Source organism: Microtus ochrogaster, chromosome 7 (assembly GCF_000317375.1).
Source record: "Microtus ochrogaster isolate Prairie Vole_2 chromosome 7, MicOch1.0, whole genome shotgun sequence".
Lineage (NCBI taxonomy): Eukaryota > Metazoa > Chordata > Mammalia > Rodentia > Cricetidae > Microtus > Microtus ochrogaster.
The window spans coordinates 84783106-84802100 of record NC_022014.1 but is presented as its reverse complement, the minus strand read 5'-3'; the positions used below and the strand labels follow the sequence as shown (position 1 = coordinate 84802100).

The 18995-nt window shown below is 48.6% G+C and overlaps 1 protein-coding gene across 3 annotated transcripts in view; it reads left to right on the top strand.

Moving 5' to 3' along the window:
* Positions 1 to 18636, top strand: part of B3gntl1 (UDP-GlcNAc:betaGal beta-1,3-N-acetylglucosaminyltransferase like 1) — a 70932-nt gene extending 52296 nt beyond the window's left edge. For 2 of the 3 annotated variants that reach the window (XM_005350921.2, XM_026780354.1), the window contains 6 exons: positions 5454 to 5549; positions 7243 to 7367; positions 11645 to 11780; positions 11897 to 11965; positions 12372 to 12446; positions 16743 to 17054. In XM_005350921.2, the coding sequence (XP_005350978.1) occupies positions 5454 to 5549; positions 7243 to 7367; positions 11645 to 11780; positions 11897 to 11965; positions 12372 to 12446; positions 16743 to 16823 (582 nt within the window). In that variant the 3' untranslated portion in view covers positions 16824 to 17054. Of the gene's footprint in view, positions 1 to 5453; positions 5550 to 7242; positions 7368 to 11644; positions 11781 to 11896; positions 11966 to 12371; positions 12447 to 16742; positions 17055 to 18260 lie in introns of those variants that run through there. The other variant, XM_026780353.1, reaches the window with a different exon arrangement.
* Positions 18637 to 18995: the final 359 nt, after the last annotated feature.

Here is an 18995-nt window from a genome sequence, read left to right as displayed (position 1 = left end):
TTAAATTGGGCTTTTTTTTTTGGTGGGCCAGAGGAGGCTTTTGATTGCTGGACTTTAATACTTCAATAGCTTGACCATGGCAGTCAGCCTCAGGAGGAGGAAGTGGCAAAATAAGGAAATAGGCCTTGGGGGCTAGCTTCAGAAATGTAATCTAATTTTTTTTTTTTTAGCAAGGCACAGTGGATGGGGGAGAAGGGCTGGCTGGAGTCCTTCCACATGCAATTAAAGCCACCTAAAGATTTTATTTTTAATTCCTGTATATGGGTGTTTGGCCGGTGCCAGTGGAGGCCACAGTATTGTGCCTGCACCTCTGGGATTTACAGATGTTTGTTAGCCGTGTGGGTACTTGGAACTGAACCCAGATCCTCTGGAAGAGCAGCAAGTTCCCTTAACCACTGACTCATCTCTCCAGATGTGCCAAAAATCACACTGAAGAAAAAAACCGTGCCTTCAGCAGCTGCTGCTGGGAAGACTGGCACGCACGCTATCCACTGAACTACATCTCCAGCCTGAAAGTATTTTCTTCATTTTGTTTTCGGAGCGCCTTTTGCTTGTACCTAGGATCCAGTTGAATTTTGCTTTGCAAACTTCATTTATTGACAAAGATTGTGTATGTGTGTTTTCCTTTTTTTTTTTTAACTTAATCATGTGATCTTCAAATACGGAGTTCCTTTCCAAAGCAGGCTGTATTTATTTATTGTCCACTTGCACTGGCTAGAATTTCACTCACAGCATTGAACAGGGAAGATGAGAACAGACATTTCTGACCTCAGGGGCAGCCTTCCAGCATCTCACCATGTCATGCATGGCATCCAACTGTGGATTGGTTCTGTTGTTTTTAAGCACTTCATAGCAAGTTAAGGAAATACATTCAACTCCTAACTTAAATAGGCAGAAATAGCAGTATCCCTTTTATGTATTTTTGAGATAAGGTCTCACTGGTGGAGCTCTGGCTGGCCTGGAACTCACTCTACAGACCAGGCTAGCCTCAAATGCACAGAGATCTGCCTCTGCCTCCTGGATGCTAAGATTAAAGGCAGGTGCCTTGCTTGGCTAGTATCCCCATTTTAGATGTGAAAGCCAGTCTCAGAGGTTAAACCTCTTACCCCTGGGTCACAGACCTTGTCAAGAGCTAGCCACTTGAGAGAGTAGCACTTGAGGCTCTAAACTGGAGCCATTAGCAAGGCCTCTCCAGTGGGGCAGAGGGTCAGCCTAGGGACAACCTCTGATTCTGTCCTTTTGATCCAAATCCAGTCTAAGATTCTAGCTGCAGGAATCAGGATGACAGTGATGGGGAATGGGGGCAGATGACTTGTTATTTGTGCTGAGAGTCTGGGCCTTGTGCCATGGGGAGGAATCTCTCCTTAGGAGAGGGTAGATAAGCATCTCCTCTGAGGTGGAGGGAGGCTCAGCTTTGGAGAGTTCTAGCAGTGAACTGAACTTGCTGAGGCTAGGTTCAACTTGACTTCTACAGATAGACTGTAAGCTGGGCCTGATAGCACAGCCTATAATCCCAGTCATACTGGAGGCTGGGACTGAAGCTGGAAAGTTCAAGACCAGTTTATTGTAGAATATTATTTTAAGATGTGTTACATTTGTTTATGCTGTGAACATTTGTTTTAATGGTGCAAAGATGTGTTGCATTCTTTTATGTTGTATTTAACTCTGTATTACTTTGCCTGTCTAGAACACCTGATGGTCTAACAAAGAGCTGAACAGCCAATAGCAAGGCAGGAGAAAGGATAGGTGGGGCTGGCAGGCAGACAGAATAAATAGGAGAGATTTGGGAGAAGAACAGGAGAGATCAAGGAGCATGAAAAGAAGGAGCCAACCACGGGGTAAGAGCAGAAATAAGACTATAGAAGTAAGAAAATAAAAAAGCCCAGAGGCAAAAGGTAAATGGGATAATTTAAGAAAAACTGGCTAGCAGCAAGCCAAGCTAAGGCCAGGTATTTATAAGAAAGAATAAGACTCCACGTGTGTATTTATTTCAGAGCTGAGTGGTGGACCCCAAAGAAGCCAAAAGAGTAAAACAACCAACACCACCAGCCAGGGTAACTTAGTGCCTCAAAATTTAAAGCAGAGAGGACTGGGAATGTAACTCTTGGTAGGATGCTTGTGAGAATTTCTGGAATCAATGGAACAAAACAAAAAAAAAAAAAAAGAAAAAGACCTCTAAACAACCTCCCAAAATAAATAAATCATATAGATAACTCTGTATTGACTAGCATCTACAGCCCATCGTCCCTGTGGAGCTAGTGGTTCCTGGATACCACAAGATGCCCTAAATCCCGTTCTGAAGGATCCTTGAGGCTCATAAAGAAATGAGAAGGTCTCAGAGTCCAAACTCCACTAAGCCTCTCTGTCAAGTAGTGGAAGTAGGAGCTAGAAAGCTTAACCACACTCACTCTTACAGAGGAACCAGGTTGTTCCCAGCACCCACAGGGCACCTCACAACCATCTGCCTCTCCAGTTCCTATCAATGCCCTCTTCTGACCTCTGAGGGTACCAGGCACGAATATGGTGGACAGGTGTACATACATGCAGGCAAAATACCAATACACATAAAATAATAAATCTTTAAAATATACGGAGCCTGGCATGGTGGCACAGTGCCTTTAATCCCAGCACCTGGAAGGCAGAGGGAGGTAGATCTTTGTAAATTTGAAACCAGCCTGGTCTACATAGTGAGTTCTAGGACAGCCAGAGCCTATATAGTGATATCCTGTCTCAAAAAGAAAAAAAGCCAGAGAGCTGAGGCTTGTGCTTATGGATTGAATCCTGAAGCCTGAAAGTGGTTGCTTTTAGGGTTTCCAGGGTCCTAGTGTCTGTGGCTCAGTATTGGAGCACACAGACATTGTTTGAGCGCCCCCTGTGTGGTCACCTCTGTGTGAGTAGGTGTTATCCAAACTGCCTGATTGATACTTGGACCCTTGATAAGAATCTGGGAAAATTCCTCCTTCTTCTTCCAACATCTGGCTGCCCATCAGTTGTCTGGTGTCAGTGGCCCTCGTGGACTGGAATTACCCAAGTAGGACCTGACCTTGAAGCACTACGGGAAGATGGCTTTCACAGCAGTGATGATGGGATGGCCCTTTGCCCATGGCTCCCTCATCTGCTCCAGCTGCCACCTTCAAGCTGCTGAGGATGGGCGTAGAAACTTATCCAGGCATTCCCGGATCCTGGCTCCCCCAGATGTCAGCGTCTGTCCTGTCCCCTGTTGCTCCCCCACTGCCTGAGCAATCTCCCTGACTCCCCGATGAAGCAGCCTCATTTCTTTTTGACAGCCATTTCCTTGGAACAAAAGCTGGGAGTCTATCTATCCCTCCATCAGGGGCTGAGCCAGACTTCAGGGAGGTGGGAACTAGACTATAGAAGGGTCTCTTTGATGCTTTTTCTTGGTGTGATGTTCCTAAAAGCCCAGGACCTTGGGATCTCTCTACCCTGGGATGTGGTATAGTACTCACCACGCATAGCAGGCCTGCTCAGCCACCATAGCCTGGAACCTAGCCACATAGCTGACCTTCACCGCTCAAATGGACACTACAGCTGTAGAGATTTGTTGAGTGGTGGTGATGAGGTGGCCATCATGCCACCTAGACACGCCTAGACACTCACCCCTGGAGAGTCCTCCTGCTACTGACTGGGGATAACAGAGAAAGGAGACCATTCATCAGGGCAGACTCTTGAAGCAGGTGATGCAGGAGTTAGGGCTGTGTATCTTCCTTACGAGGATTGTGGCATTTTCCCCATCAAGGGCATACCTGGCTTAAACATGCTTCAGTCCCTCACCATTGTCTTTGAGAACTGACTATTATTATTTGTTTTTTTTTAATTGATTACTTTATAATTTTTTGAGCTAGAGTCTCATGTAGCCGAGGCTTGTCTGATCTTCCTGCTGTAGCCTCCTGAGTGTTGAGATACAGGTGTGGTTTTAAGATTGTTTAAACATTGATTGATTCTCTATATGAGCATGCTTCTTCTGTTACCCGTATATGGAGGTTGGGGGACAGCTTGAGAAAGGCTGTTTTCTCCCATCATATCAGTTTTCAGAGATTGGACTCAAGCCGTCAGGCTTGATGGAAAGGACCTTTATTCATTAAACCTAATTTTAAAAAGTTCTTTTTATTGTTTATTCATTGATATGTATGTATACGTTGGCATGCCGTGGTACGTCACCAGTGCTTAGGTTATAGGTGTGTGTTACCACATCTAACAAGATTTGGCTGCTCTTTTACCTTTCTGATACAGACATTTGTCCTGGGTTCAGCTGAGACTGGGCCCAGACCATTTGTAGTCAAGGTAACGCAGGTGTAAAATCTTCCTCCCAGAAGATGCTCTCTGGGCACTCTCTGCCTTCAGGAAGCTCCAGCCAGTGCTGAGAGGCCAATCATAGATACTTGCATGTCAGTATGATGACAGTAAGCTCTAGGGAGGGTGTCCCTGGGAAGAGCCTTTTAACTAACGACATGTTGGTCAGGATGAGTAAGAGCTAGCTACTAAGAAGGTATGGCGGTGTATGAAAAAGGATGAGTATGTTCCGTGTACATGACAAACCCTAAAGTCCTAAGCAGTGGAGGCACTGACCTTAACTGAGTTCTGTGGTGCACCAGACTTGGTGCCAGGGTTTTGTGTACATTATGTCAGCCGATGCTCTCAACAGCCCAGGGCTTTTCTTGGCAGAGCTCTGGGTGTTACCACATGCTACTGCATCTATCTAGGCTCTCTCATCCTCAGTCTGCTTTTGATGCATTTGTCCTGGGGTAAATACCACCTCCTCATGGGTATGGTCCTATTCTGTGACAGCTAAACTTCATTCACGAGCATTTTTGTTGCCTCTGTTCATAAAGATCACTTATGTGTGCTGCTTCCATCCGGTGATCCTGGCTACATAGAGTGACTTAGAAGGACTCTGCACAACTGTTTGTGGAAGAGATTGTGAAGAGGGTGTTGGTTCTTTAAGCATTTGGCAGCGTTCACCAGAGACCCACCTGGCCGTGGCTTTTTTGTGTGTGTGGGGGGGAAGGCTAAGCTAATAGAAATTACTCAGATTTTGTGTCTTGAGTCAGTTGTGATATTTGTGTCGTTCCAGGAAGCCATGTTGAGCTTCATTATCTAGTTGTGGTTGGAATCCTTTCACGCTCCTTCAGATTTCTCTTATTGCAGTTAGAAGCAGTGTGTTTACTGTCGGTCCCCACACACAGCTTCACCTCCTGCATAAGCAGAGGATTCCCTAATGTGCTTAGCAGTGAGCATCAGCTGGAGAGTGGGGACCTGGGAGTAGCCTGGGTTAATTTCCTCCTGTCTGTCTTGTGAATCCTGTTCCCACAAAGAAGGGGCATAAATTCTTTTGTCACTTCCTTAACGACACATGAGTAACAGACTGTAGGTTGTTCCTGACAAGCTGGTCTTTGCTATCAGTGACATTGGTCCTAATTTCTCTTTTCTCTTAGGTGTTCACCTCCCACGGCCCCACAGTGATCATGCCCACGTGGTTCTGCTCTCGGGCCTGGTTTTCCCATGTGGGCCTGTTTGATGAAGGAGGACAGGTAAGTGCCAACCAGTAGAACTTGGACTCTTTCTGGGTTCCCCTAGGTGGCGGGTGTGTGTGGGGGGGGGTGCCACAGGGCACCGTTAATCAGGCCAGGATTTTCAGGAAATCACTTCAGACTCTTTCCTGTAGACAGAACTTGGGGTTCACAACCTGAAGGTCAGAAAAGCAAAACAGCCAGTCCCTGACTCTTACCTCTCTTTAGTCCAAAATGGCGATCCTGCCTCCAGGAATCTCAGAATGAGACTGTGTCTGTGAGCTGTCGCCTTCCGTTTTATATTCCTTTCTAGGGCTGGGATTAAAGGCGTGTGACACCTGGTTTCTGTGGCAAACTAGTGTGGCTACTCGGATTAAAGGTGTGTGTCATCATTGCCTGACCTCCAGTGGCTTTAGCCTTGCCTCTGGTCTTCAGGCAAGATTTATTTATCAAAATACAAGTATACCACTACACTTTCCAGCACCCCCGTGGTACTCATCATTGTGCTAACTGCAGTGGGTTTCGGTGAACATGCTCAGAGCCACAACGTCTCTGGTGCATCTTGGCTGTGGGCTCACCGTACCTCAGCTTGCATTAATGCTGTTGGTGGGAAACTGTAGGTGGTAAGGAAGGTATTAGCTACTTTGTCTCTACCTCTGGGTCTGTTGAATCCTCAGGGCTGGCTCGTATCCTGCAGGGAGCCGGCTAACAGGCCATCTGGCCTTGCTGTCCTCCAGCCCCTGCCTAGCAGTAGTGAACATTCTCACTCTCAAGCAACATCTCTGCTGGTGAGCCCGACCCCAGTCTGAGCTAAGCCCATCCTCAGATCTGTTTTGTGTTATTTACTTTCCCTTTTGAAACCAGTTTGAGTAGGTATTGATTTTTCCATCCAAAACGTTCCCACCTCCACACCTTTCTGTTTGTTAAGGCTGCATGATACAGCTCAGAGACCTGTCTCAAGTTTTGTTTCTGAGCACATTGGTGTTTATATGGTGTGGGAGGAAGTGAATTTTCATCAAGGCAGTATTTGTTCTGCTTGAGACAAGTGTACTTTTCACCTCCATGGCTTCTCTGCTTATTTCCTGGTTCCTAGCTCAACATCGCCCCCTTCTGACCACGATGTTAAAATACAACCTTGTAACAGACTGCACTCAGGTGATATATCCTTGCCTTCTGACGCATCCAGTCTCTCCCCTTTTCAGCGTCTCATTGAGGGCCTCCCGGGAAACCAGCTAACCATCCCCTTTTTGCCACACTGATGAGATCTCCATTTTCCAAGGCCACGCAGCTCTGTGTTCACTGATTGCTGATAGTTTGCCCCAAGACCTTTTCTGCCCCACAGAGTAGAATTTAAGACAGGACTGGACTTAAGATCCACACAACAGCCTACCCTCTGCTTCATCCTTATGTCTTAGAGTTCATTCCTTACCTGCTGAGGAACAAGTTACTAATCTCCATTTCTTTCATGTGACCTGCACCAAACTACATCACCTTTGAGTATCAACAGTGGATTCTTTTATTGAGGCAAAGTCTGGCTGTGGCGTTCAGACTGAGCACTAGCTTCTGGGCTCAAGCGATCCTGTGAGCTCTGCCTCCCAGAGAGCTGGGGCCACAGGGGCCACCATCCTTGGCTCTAAACATAACACCATTCCACAGCTCCTGATGGCCTGGGTCAGTACCCAGCATGGTGAGCTCTGTCCTCTGGCTTTTTCAGGGGGTACCAGAGGACTTGCTGTTCTTCTATGAGCACCTTAGGAAAGGGGGTGGCGTCTTCCGTGTGGACCACGACCTGCTGCTCTACCGCTATCACCCGTATGCAGCCACACACTCGGTCCTTGAGTAAGTAGGACATACCAAGTCCTGGAAATTCCTGGGACGGCAAGGACAGGTAAGGTGCCGGTGTGGCCAGGCCCAGACCACTTGTAAGTCACTGGTATGATTGGAGTCAGGACTTCATGAAGCTCATAAGGGTGGGGTGTAGGGAATACCACTGAGGAGGAAAATGGTGGGGTCAGAGTATACTGTAGCATCTCATAGTAAGTCCTTCAGGGCTACCGGATGTCCTGTTTCAGAGGTCAGGAAATACCAGTGCCAAAGCCAAATACCGGTTTCCCTGATTGTGTGAGGTGAAGGCTTGCTCTCAGCTTTGTTCTCATTTGCTCTAACCTAGCGCAGCTCACCGTGGGACCCAAGAAAAGATCCGATGGGCTAACGATGGACCCCGTTTCACTTTTCCTTGGCTCTCCAAGCCCACTGGTTAAAGATGTGGAACCAGGCTTGCTCTTAGTATAAAAGAGAGAGCTTCTTAACTCTTCAGTCTGTGCTGTGTATGAGACAGAGGTGTGTTACAAGAGAACGAGCAACAGACCATGTTTCTCACTAAAACCTCAGTCACATTAGCAAACTAGGTTCAGAAGTGCGAGTGAAACAGATACAAACCAAGAGTACAGCTGTCTTAAAAATCAGCTAGTATAGGTTTATATTCATCCTGTGTAAACTATACCTGCATTAAAACACACAGCAGTGTTTCTCCCAAGAAGGAACCCCTTCCCAGTGTCCACTGATAGAAGTAGAAATTAGTCCCAGAACACTGTGGGAGCTATCTGGGCACCAAGCTGCAGGTGTTTCTGGTACCGATTCTACTGGCTGACCGAAACACTACACTCATCTCCTGTCGTCCCGTAGGCCGCGTGAGTGTGAGCGGCCTTGGGATGCGGTCATTTGTATAACGGGGGTTCTTCCCATGCTCGTCCATGAGGTTCGACTCCTGGGTGGTGGCTTGCAGCCCACCCAGCAGGCACTCCTCACGCCCTCAGCAGAGCGGCCTGTGTAGACAGAGTTCATGCCTTTGTGTTTTCACAGTAAGCTTTGCCACCCACAGCATAAAAATAAGTGATCTAATGTGAGTTTCTGTGTTGGATTAAAGTCTTTAAGCTGTGAGCCGCACCACCTCCCAGGATAGCAGCTGTAATTACAACGTGAGGCTCGCTTGAGAGTTGTCTTTGTCTGATCTATCAGAAGTCTTCAGGTGGCAATACCTCGATTCTGTCGTTTTTATTTCAGGCTCAAAATGGCCTGAATTTGTGTCATTTGTCTTTGTTCATGTGTGTAATACCTCAGATACCAAAGGACATAGAGGAGAATAGCCCCTTCAGGAAATCAAGCATTCCTTAAACTCGTGAGCTGTTGAACCGACTGTTGCCACTTCATCTGGTGCCTTCATTCTTTCACTGAGGGTTCTTTGGTCTTACGATATGTTTAACCTTTTATGATACCCAGGCTGCTTATATTCTGCAAGCTGTTAGCTTCCCATTATCACAGTTGAGGTCTGAAGAGAAGTATGTTTCTGACCTTGTTCCCTGGCAGTATGAGGCTGGGTTTGTGCTTTTATCAAATATTTGGAGAGAACTAAATGGGGCCCTTTCCCCAGATAAGTGCAGCAACAAGATGCACCTCAAAAGTAGGAATGAGGGGACCAGACACGTCCTGACCCCTGGTATTCAGCCCAAGATGGCTTGTGCTGACATACGGCTGCTGTGGTACCTGATGGGACAAGTGGGCCATCCTCCTTGTGCCTCTGGCAAGATTTTTACAGCCTTTTGTTTCTGGCCACAGATGCTACTGACCAGCGACCATGCCTTTTCCACCCCACCAGCCACCGCTTACCCATGGACTCTTGTGGGGTGGTACAGTGCTGAGTCTGTGATCTCAGTCTCTAGCTGTTGACCCCAGCTCTAAGTTGATGGTCTCTTAACAAAAAGACACAAACTTGTGGATGCCAGATGGCCTGTTCTCCAGGCAGATTCCTAGGGGAAACAAGACCAGTGCAGGATGCTCTAGCAAGGCCCAGATGTCCAGCAGTTTCTGCATCACACCTTTTAGTAACTGCACGCAACCCCCCTTCCCATTAGAAGCCACCTAACAAAACTCAGGATGCTAAGAGCCTTACAGCTAGAGCCCAGTCCTGGTGGACAGGTTTGGGATTGCAGTATAAAATCATTGGTGCCCAGCGTTTTGGGAAACCAAGTTGACTTCACTGTACAGTTAAACCCACCATCCTGTAAGTAAGCTTCACAGATGGAGCATAGCAGGATCAGGGTTTTTCTCACACAGAGATACCCCAGTGGACCCAGCGAGTGCGTGGGCAGGATCTCACCAACACATCATCCATGCTTAGTCTCTAGCAGGAGCTGCTGTTGTACATGTTTGCTTACCTATGACCATGTCACATACATACATGCAGAAAGGCACATGGGCAGTCACGGTACGTGTGCACATATACCGCACAAGAGCACTGTGCGTGTACCCTCATGGATTTGATGCATACATCACATCTTGCTGACCAGAACAGACCTCTTGAAGTGACCAACGAACGCTATGGGAACAAACTCTCAGGGTGTCCTCAGAGGTCAAGTGAGGACAAGCAGCCCTCTAGCCACGTCTAGGCAGGGCATTCCTTGAGGAGCCCGAGAGGACATAGAGATGCCTCATAGCCCCTGCTACATTTCCTGTGTTCATATCCATGAACCCTTCACAGTGGGCTGTCTCCATGCAGGTTTCCTGCAAAGGCCCTTGCTGGAGGCAGAAGGGAAGGGGCGCTTGGGGCTAGGATGAGATGGAGGTTGGCCTGCTGGCATCTCACAGGGTCTGAGAAGCCTGTGCCTGGGGCTGCTTCAGCCTCATTTTGTTGAGAACCCTCACCTACACTTAGAGCGGACAGACGGGTGTGTCAACACCCCTGCTGGGGGTGCCAGCTAGTCTTGATCTTTTGCCTTTGACTCTACCCTCCTGCCTTCTGCTCCCATATTGAAACTGGCTGGGCCCATCACTCTAAAGTTTGCTGAGAGATAGAAATCAGAAGCTCCTTTCTTGGCATATGACATCGCTGAAGTATCTGACCCTTGCTTGAGGTCTGATGTGAGATCAAGGTTCTCACTCTCAGGGTCTTCCCTTTCCTTGGGTGACAGTATGGCTGCAGAGGTATATGGAGGGGGCTGAAGCAAGTCCTGTGTGTGACTTTCTCTTATAAAGGGGGCACTGCAGCCATCGAGAGAACTGGCTGGGGTTCTGGCTGGGGTTCAGGATTAAATGTTGTTCCCCAGAACCTCCAGGGAATCCCCTACCAAAACCACTGAGCTAGGCACAACCCTAATTAGAATGTTTTCACGTAGGAGATCTCAGGGAAATGCTGAACAGGCAAAGCATGCTTTGATGTGGGTAGTGACATCAGGAGGCACAGCCCTGAATACAAGGGAGGCACCATCCAAAGGACAGAGTGCTAGGGTCTGGGAGGCCCTTAGATGAGGGGCAGCAGGTGAGGAGATCTCAGGAGAAAGAACCAGCCCTGGAGATCTTCATCCAAGGGCCTACTGTGCCCAGAAAGGGACATCGAGGGTAGAAAGTTTATTTCTTAGTGTGACTATGACCTTACCCAGGCCTTCCTTGTGAGTATTGACTCCTCTGTGAAACTAGACCAGGGTGGTTTGGTCCACTCTCCTTTTCTCTTTCTAACTCAGAAGGACTAGTTGCCACATTTAGAATTTGGAACCTGGGGAGATTGAACTTAGGTCCTCATGTTTCTGCAGCAAGCACTTCACTGACGGAGCCAGGTTCAGTCTCTAGCACCCACATAAAAAGCCAAGGCAACACACACCTGTAACCCCAGTGCCCAGAAGGGAAAGAGGATCCCTGAAGCTTGCTCCAGGTTCAACCCTGTCTTAGGTAGGGTAGAGAGTGATAAGATACCTGATGCCAGCCACTGGGTTTTGCATGAACCCTCCTGTTTGTGCACACGTATACACACCTGCCACATACTGGAGGCACTCATGTGCTGGTGGAACTGGCAGCTGTGGAGAGGCCCCATCCATCAAGTCTGTATTGCTCAGGGTCCCAAATAGAAATTGGGATCAGTATGAGTGGCTAAAGACTTCCCAAAGAGCATTGCTGTACATGGTGGCTCATGGTGACCTCTGACTATGACAGTGGTAGGTAGAGCCAGATCTCCCTTGGTTTAGACTTCATGTAAGCCGTTCACGTGTGTCCCCAGGACTAAGGGGTAAGGTGGCTCTGGAGCCCACATCTGGCCAACCCTAGCTTTCCCCTCTACTTGGCTACAGGGTGACCATCTGGACCCACCGTGTCCACTTCCTAGAGGAACAAGTCCTGCCCCGTTGGAAGTGCTTCACCATTTGGAATGCGGGCAAGCAGGGGCGTAGGTTATACCGCAGCCTGACAGCAGCCAGCCGGTGCAAGGTAGGACCCTGTCCTCCTCATCCCGTTGGCCACTCTCCTGACTCCCTCAATCCTGTCATGTCTTTACCGTACACCTGCGACCACCATCTGACCTGCCTGTCCGTGTTCACCCCCAGGTGGTGGCCTTCTGTGATGTTGATGAGAACAAGATCAGAAAGGGCTTTTACTGCCATGAGGAGTCTCAGGTATGTAGCTGTGTGCAGACCACCAAAGCACCTTAGAGGGGAGGATCATCCATACCATGCCAGCTTCCCCTTATACTTTGGCATTTTTGGCTCTGCCCAAAAATGTAGCCCTCAAAGAGTCTCCAGGACCCCTTAGGACTCCGCCCCTGTCCTTGGGGGAAACGGCTACATGTTCCTTCGGTATGGGCATCAATGTTGGCATACCAGAGTTGGTTCTTATGGCTATCAGGTGGCTGGGGCTGCCAGAATCCGGGACACAACCACCTGTCCTGCCCCAACTGGCCCAAGACTTCCATCAGCTACTTGACCACAAGCTACTGAGAGTAGAAGCTACGGTTAGGACAGGTTCCAGGGAGTTCCTTCTGCGTGACACCCTAGTGACTCATGGCTTGCACCATCTTTATAGGAGAGACCCAAGCCGAAGGTCCCCATCCTGCATTTCCAAGCTGCCCGGTCCCCCTTTGTCATCTGTGTGAAGCTGGTGAGTGTTGGCTCTGGTGGTGGGGCTCCTCAGTGCTTTCCCACTCTGACAAGTGACTAAAACAAAGGACAAGACCTGACCGTGGGCACCGGAGCATAGCCCGCTACCTGTATCCCTATTGTAAATCAGCTATAGTGGTATCTTGTTTGTGCCTTAGTAAGTAAGCTTGCCTGAAGATCAGGGTGCAAAGCCACACTAGTCAGCCATGCAGTGGTGGCACACACCGTTAATCCCAGCAGCCACACTAGTTAGCCATAGAGGCCAGGTGGCGGTGGTATATGCGTTTAATCCCAGCACTAGAGAGGAATCTAAGACTGGAGGAGACAGGTGGCCATAAAAACACCCTGAGCTAAGTTAGAGGTGGGGGATGAGGTGGGCACGCCTGGTAACACCCTTGTAAAGCTGTTCTCAAAGTCATTGTTCTGAGCCCAGCCACCACGTTCAAGCACTGTGGCTCATGTTACACGAAGAGCAGCCTTGCCCACATAGAGTAACAGCCTGGTGGTGACCAGTGGAGCCACAGGACCCTGCTTCGGTTCATCTGGTTTCTCTGCTTTTGGTCATGTGGACATAGGTGCCAAGCATCCTGTTTCTGTGGAAAACAAGGTTACTTGTGGTCAGTGTTACACAGAATCCCAGTCTCTCCAGGAAACGAGTCCCCAACAACTGTGCCAAGCTAACAATGTCGGGACAGCAAGGTTCTTGGTGGAGCTAGGGCTAACCTTTCTTCTTCATCTGCTCTGGACACTGTTTCTTGGCTGGTCAAGCATGTGGCAGATTCCCTCTCTTGGGAGTCTGCTCTTCAGATATTCCCAGAACTCTTTAATGGGGTGACATTAACGGATTCAATGGCGATCCTGCATAGGAAGTTCTTTCTTATACAGAACGTCATGTTTATTAACAGAAAGCATCCATCAAGTTGAGTTCACCTGGAAGGGATGTGTACAGGGCTGTGGAGGGCTAGTATGTCCTGCCCGTGGGACCTGCCCCTGGTCATCGACCGTGTGCAATCCTACTGGTCAGTAGCCCTATCCGCCCATGGCTTTTCCTCACTGTAGTAAAATGGGCCTGTCTTTCACTGAGAAGCTTCTGGGTGTAGGCTGAGGCAGAGCTAAGCAGGCCTTGTACCCCAGTCACTCTTGTCAAACTGTATCTGCTCACTGCTGGCCTCGGAGCCACCCACCATCCCGCTCCAGCTTTGGGTCCAGGGGAGTCTTATTCCTAAAGGTCTCACGGCAAGTGCTGGGAAGTTGTCTATTATTTGCTTGACTCCTTTTATTCTTGGATAGTTTGTCTCTCTCCAAGTCCTAATGGGAATTTCCAGACATCTACCAGGAGAGACAGCATGGCCACCCTAAATGTCAGCAGCCGCAGGACAAGGTATTACCAGCTTCAAAGATAGTGCTGTCACCTTCTGTTACCAGTGATGGATATGGTGGGCCCTCAGCAAAAGGTGCGGCTGTCCCCCACATGTGGGGCCATAGGTAGAACTCCAGCCTGTGTTTCAACCCATGGCTTCCAATCTGTGACAGCTCATTTCCGGTCATTACAGGGGTGGGTTCTAGCCCCCCAGAAAGTGAGACACGTCTGTCTGTGTCTCCTATAGAGTGGTGTCACACAGTAGCAGATGACAGTCACACCTGGAAACGGGTATATGATACTGTAGGAGAGAAAGGCCCCTCCTTAGCTGTTTCCACTGCTTACCAAGCATCTCCTAGCAGTCTTTAGCATTTCTCTTAACACAGTAAGGAAGATGGACCTGCCTGTGATTGTGTTACCTATTTTGGATATTCTTTGTGTGCGTGGTATATTTGTGTATGCTAGGGGAGGTCAGAGGCTGACACTGGCTTCATCATCATCTTCATCATCACTACTGAGACAGGTTCCTTCACTCAGCTCCCTGACTGAGAAAGACTATAGCAGGGAGGCAAACCAAGGGGTTCTCCCATCCCCGATTCCCACTGCTGGCATGCAGGTGTATACCACCATACCAGCCTTCACAGTGGTGCCAGAGACTGAACGCAGGTCTGCATGTGCGTGCGGCAAGCACTTTACTGAAGCCATCTCTTGTTCCAGAATTTTAATTTATAAGCTGATGGTATATTTTGCCGTTTCGAGTAACTTACATTATTTGACTTTCACCCTCATTCTGAGATGGATTACACGGCCCACACCTATGACTAGGACTTCTGCTATCTGTGATACGGTGAGAAGTTATTTTGATAGAAAGGTTAACTAGGGGTCCCGGCCTCACATTAGGCAGCCCATTCTCTTGGTAAGGCTGAGATGATCATTTCTGCTCCCTGGTCTCTCTCTACCAGTTCCTGCTCACATTCCAGGCTCTCACCACAGAAGGAGGCTATTTTTACATTTCTTACTTAAATGAACTTTTGTATTGTGGCCCGTGACACACACACAGAAGATGGCTCGACACAGGTTAGCAACCACTGGCCTGCAGGTCACATTCAGCCCTCCACCTCTTTTCGTAAGTATCTTTATTAGAAAAGAGGATGTGTGCTCACAGGGCAGAGTTACAGCCTCCTTAAGAACAGTGCAAATGTTCTAAGGGACTGGACAAAGTGTCCAAAGTACCCTATGTAGTATGTCCAGGCTCAGAAGAGCTATGGGCAGTAGCAAGATACCATATGAGGCTCACCGCATGGCCCCAGCTGGCAGAACACCTTCTTGGCATCCATATAGCACTGGGTACACACAGTAGGACCGTCTGCTTGCCACTCATGTGGCCATCTGTGAACAAAACATCTTCTTGGCATCCATGTAGCACTGTGTACACACAGTAGGACCGTCTGCTTGCCACTCATGTGGCCATCTGTGAACAAAACATCTTCTTGGCATCCATGTAGCACTGTGTACACACAGTAGGACCGTCTGCTTGCCACTCATGTGGCCATCTGTGAACAAAACATCTTCTTGGCATCCATGTAGCACTGTGTACACACAGTAGGACCGTCTGCTTGCTACTCATGTGGCCATCTGTGAACAGATCCCAACTCTTTGTCCTTATGACTGATTCCTATGTGGTACAGATTATTGGGTCTTGTCGGCATGTCAGGACCATGGCTTGTGGGAGTTACTAGCCATGCTGCCGTGAGCTCCATTCCTCTGGTTTGTCCTAGAAGTCTGGTTGTGACACCTCCAAAGGCCACCCATGTTGGATGGCCTGTTTCTTCCCTTTTGGAGAACTATCTTGCTGTGGTGTGGGGGTGTCTCACTTAAAGCTGGGCACCACTCATCTGGTGGGAATTTAGATTCACCCTGCCATGTTTATAACTGGGATTTCTCCTCTGGAGTGCGATGGCAGAGTCCTCTACAACTCCGGTGTTAACCCTTGTTGGCTTGTGTCCTGCAGACACCCCTTCCCTTCATGTACCCTCTCACTCTCCCAGAACACGTTAAACACAGGAGCATCCAGTGAGTAGTTCCGTGTTCAACAGCGTTAAGTCTCACGGAGGCAGACTCTGACCTACTGGCCCAAGCCCGATAACTTCTCTGAAATATGGGGAAGGGAAAGGAGGGGAAGTGAGAGGAAAAAGAGGAAGGGTGGCAGGTGTGGCCACTGTGGACATTTCTGCTTTTCCAGGCAGCTCACTCAGGTGTTTCACTTTTACTTTTTGTTTTTTGAGACAGGGTTTCACTTTGTAGCCCTGGCTGTCCTGGAACTCACTCTGTACCAGGCTGGCCTTGAACTCATATCTCAGAACTTGAGATCTGCCTGCCTCTGCCTCCTAAGTGCTGGGATTAAAAGTGTGCGCCACCACTGCCCAATTCACTCGAGTGGTTCTGACCACCGGTAGCAATGATGGGACAGGTATGGTCAGTGTCACAGCCCAGCTCAGAGGCCTGTTGTGCTGGCCCAAAGACAGATGCCTTTAAGAGAAACAAAGCGGTCCCTCCCACATCCTACCAGATGCCACGAGTTGGGCTGTTCTTTAGCAAGATTATGGTCCTTGCTCCCTTTAGGGACTGGGGGTGGGGGTGACAGGTAAGAAGTCACGGGGTGGGCACTTGGTAGATCTTGCAGAGATGAAGTTCCCTGAATAGCAGGAAGGAGAGGTAAACCAGCGAGTGTCTTATCTGCCTTCTGGAGAGGGGCTAGGCCAGACGGCAAGGGCACCTCTCAGTACCTCACCCTACTGGTGGTCAACACAGCTGTATCGCAGCAGTCCTATGGCCTTTGGTTTCCCTCTCCCCTAATCAGCAGAGGGAGGGTAAGTGTCCCTGCAGCAGTCAGGAGCAAGAGGAAGCCTGACTGAGTTGGATCTCCTCTCCCCACAGGACCTCACAGGGGGTGCGTTTGAAGACAACCTGAAGTCACTGAACTTGCAGGAAGGCCGGGACTTCGTTCACTTCAGCTGAGTTTGCCGCCAGGTGTCTGCACGGCACCCACTGCAGGTTCTGAGCCTTGTCTGCTCTACTCCCTTCCACAGACAACTGTCCGTCACTCTCTGCTTCCTCCAGCTCCTCCCCTCACGTTCTGTTCCTTAGTTTTCACCCTTTTGTTTCTGCTACATAACTTGAGGTCTTAATCTTCTAAGCACCACTTTAGGCAAATTTCCTGTGTTTGGTAACTTGGACCAACTGGGTTTTATTTATTTATTTATTTATTTACTTACTTACTTATTTACTTATTTACTTATTTATTATGTATACAATGTTCTCTCTGTGTGTATGCCTGCAGGCCAGAAGAGGGCACCAGACATCATTACAGATGGTTGTGAGCCACCATGTGGTTGCTGGGAATTGAACTCAGGACCTTTGGAAGAGCAGGCCATGCTCTTAACCGCTGAGCCATCTCTCCAGCCCTTTTTTTTAGTTTTTTGAGACAGGGTTTCTCTGTAGCTTTGGAGCCTATCCTGGCACTAGCTCTTGTAGACCAGGCTGGCCTTGAACTCACAGAGATCCGCCTGCCTCTGCCTCCCGAGTGCTGGGATTAAAGGCGTGTGCCACCACCGCCCAGCTCCCAACTGGTAATTTTTAAAATACTACTTTACCTTTTAAAGGCAGGAGTCTATATTATCAAAGTTCTGGCTTCTAGGTTCTAGAAATGTCTATTAAGCCAAACTTTTCTTCATTTTTCAAACCATCTGTACTAGCTACTTTTCTCATTAGTGTGACCAAATACCAAACAAGCAGCAATTTCTGGAGGTATATATAGGCTCGTGGTTTGAGGATACGGTCCGTCATGGTAGGGAAGGCATTGATGGTAGGCATTGTTCTTCACAGCTGGGACTCTTCACCCTCTCATGTCTTTAGAGAGAGGACCGGGCTCTAAACCCCATCATCCAGCAACCCACTTCTTCACAACAGGCCCTAATTCCCACAGGTGCCACCACCTGGGAGAGAATGCTCAAACTCAAGCCTGTCGGGCATTTCACATTAAATGATAAGATTTAGCCTCTCGATTTAAGTGCCCATCCCTGATGGTAGGCTGGCTTTGCTCTTCCTGATTTGCTTTGTTACTTACTGAGGTAGTGTCTTACTGTGTAGCCCAGGCTGGCCTTGAACTCTCCTTCCTCTCTCCACCTCCTGAGCAGTAGGCTACAGATGTGTGCCCAGCTTAAACATTGTTAGTACATCCACACATGTGCAAGGTTTAAAGCTCTGACATCTTCCTGTTCAAGGAAACGTGGGCATCTCCCTCTCCAAGGCTGAGCCTTCCCAAGTTTTGTCTGTGTCCCTCCAGGTTAGTCTTGTCTTTAAACAGGGACTTGAATGCACTCCCGTTGTGTCAACAATCTCCTTTCTTATTGATGTTTGTCACAGCCTGTCCTTTTTCTTGTCATTCATGTTAAGACTCTCTCTGCTGCTGCTGTGATACCTTTCCTCGGCAGCTCCTGGCGGGTCAGCAGGATCACCTGGTGTCTGGGTTTCCTACACACCACCCTCACTCAGATCACAGGACTAAGACCCCTTTTCTACCTCACTTGTCCATTCGAAGAAATTTTACCTGTATATTAAACCCCATATTTAGCTACCATGCATGTCTCCCTTGTTTGGTATCCTAACGGAAACTGCCTGCATGAGGTCATTTTCTGCTGCTTAAAGTTCACCCACAGAAATCACTGCTTTCAGCTGGGGATCCTGGAGACTGACTGCACTGAATTACTACAGCCTGCTTTCTTGAATGGTAGTTACACTGTGGTAGTTTGAATGTATTTGGCCCCCATAGGCTCATAGGGAGTGGCACGATTATGAGGTGTGGCCTTGTAGGAAGTGTGGTCTTGTTAGAGGCTGGACAGGTGACACAGGCCTTTAATCCAGACCCTGAGGCTGGTGGTCATATCTTTTAATCTGGGCCACACCTTCTTGAGGAAGTGTGTCACCGTGGGGGTAAGCCTTCGAGGTTTCATAGACTCAGGACACTGTCCAGTGAGTCAGTCAACTTCCTGTTGCCTGCAAGATGTAGGACACTCTATTTCTCCAGCACCTGCCTGCCTGCCTGCTTCCTGCCATGAGGGACTGAATCTCTGAACTGTGAGCCCCTGCAATTATGTTTTGAGGTGCCATAGTCATGGTGCCTCCTCATAG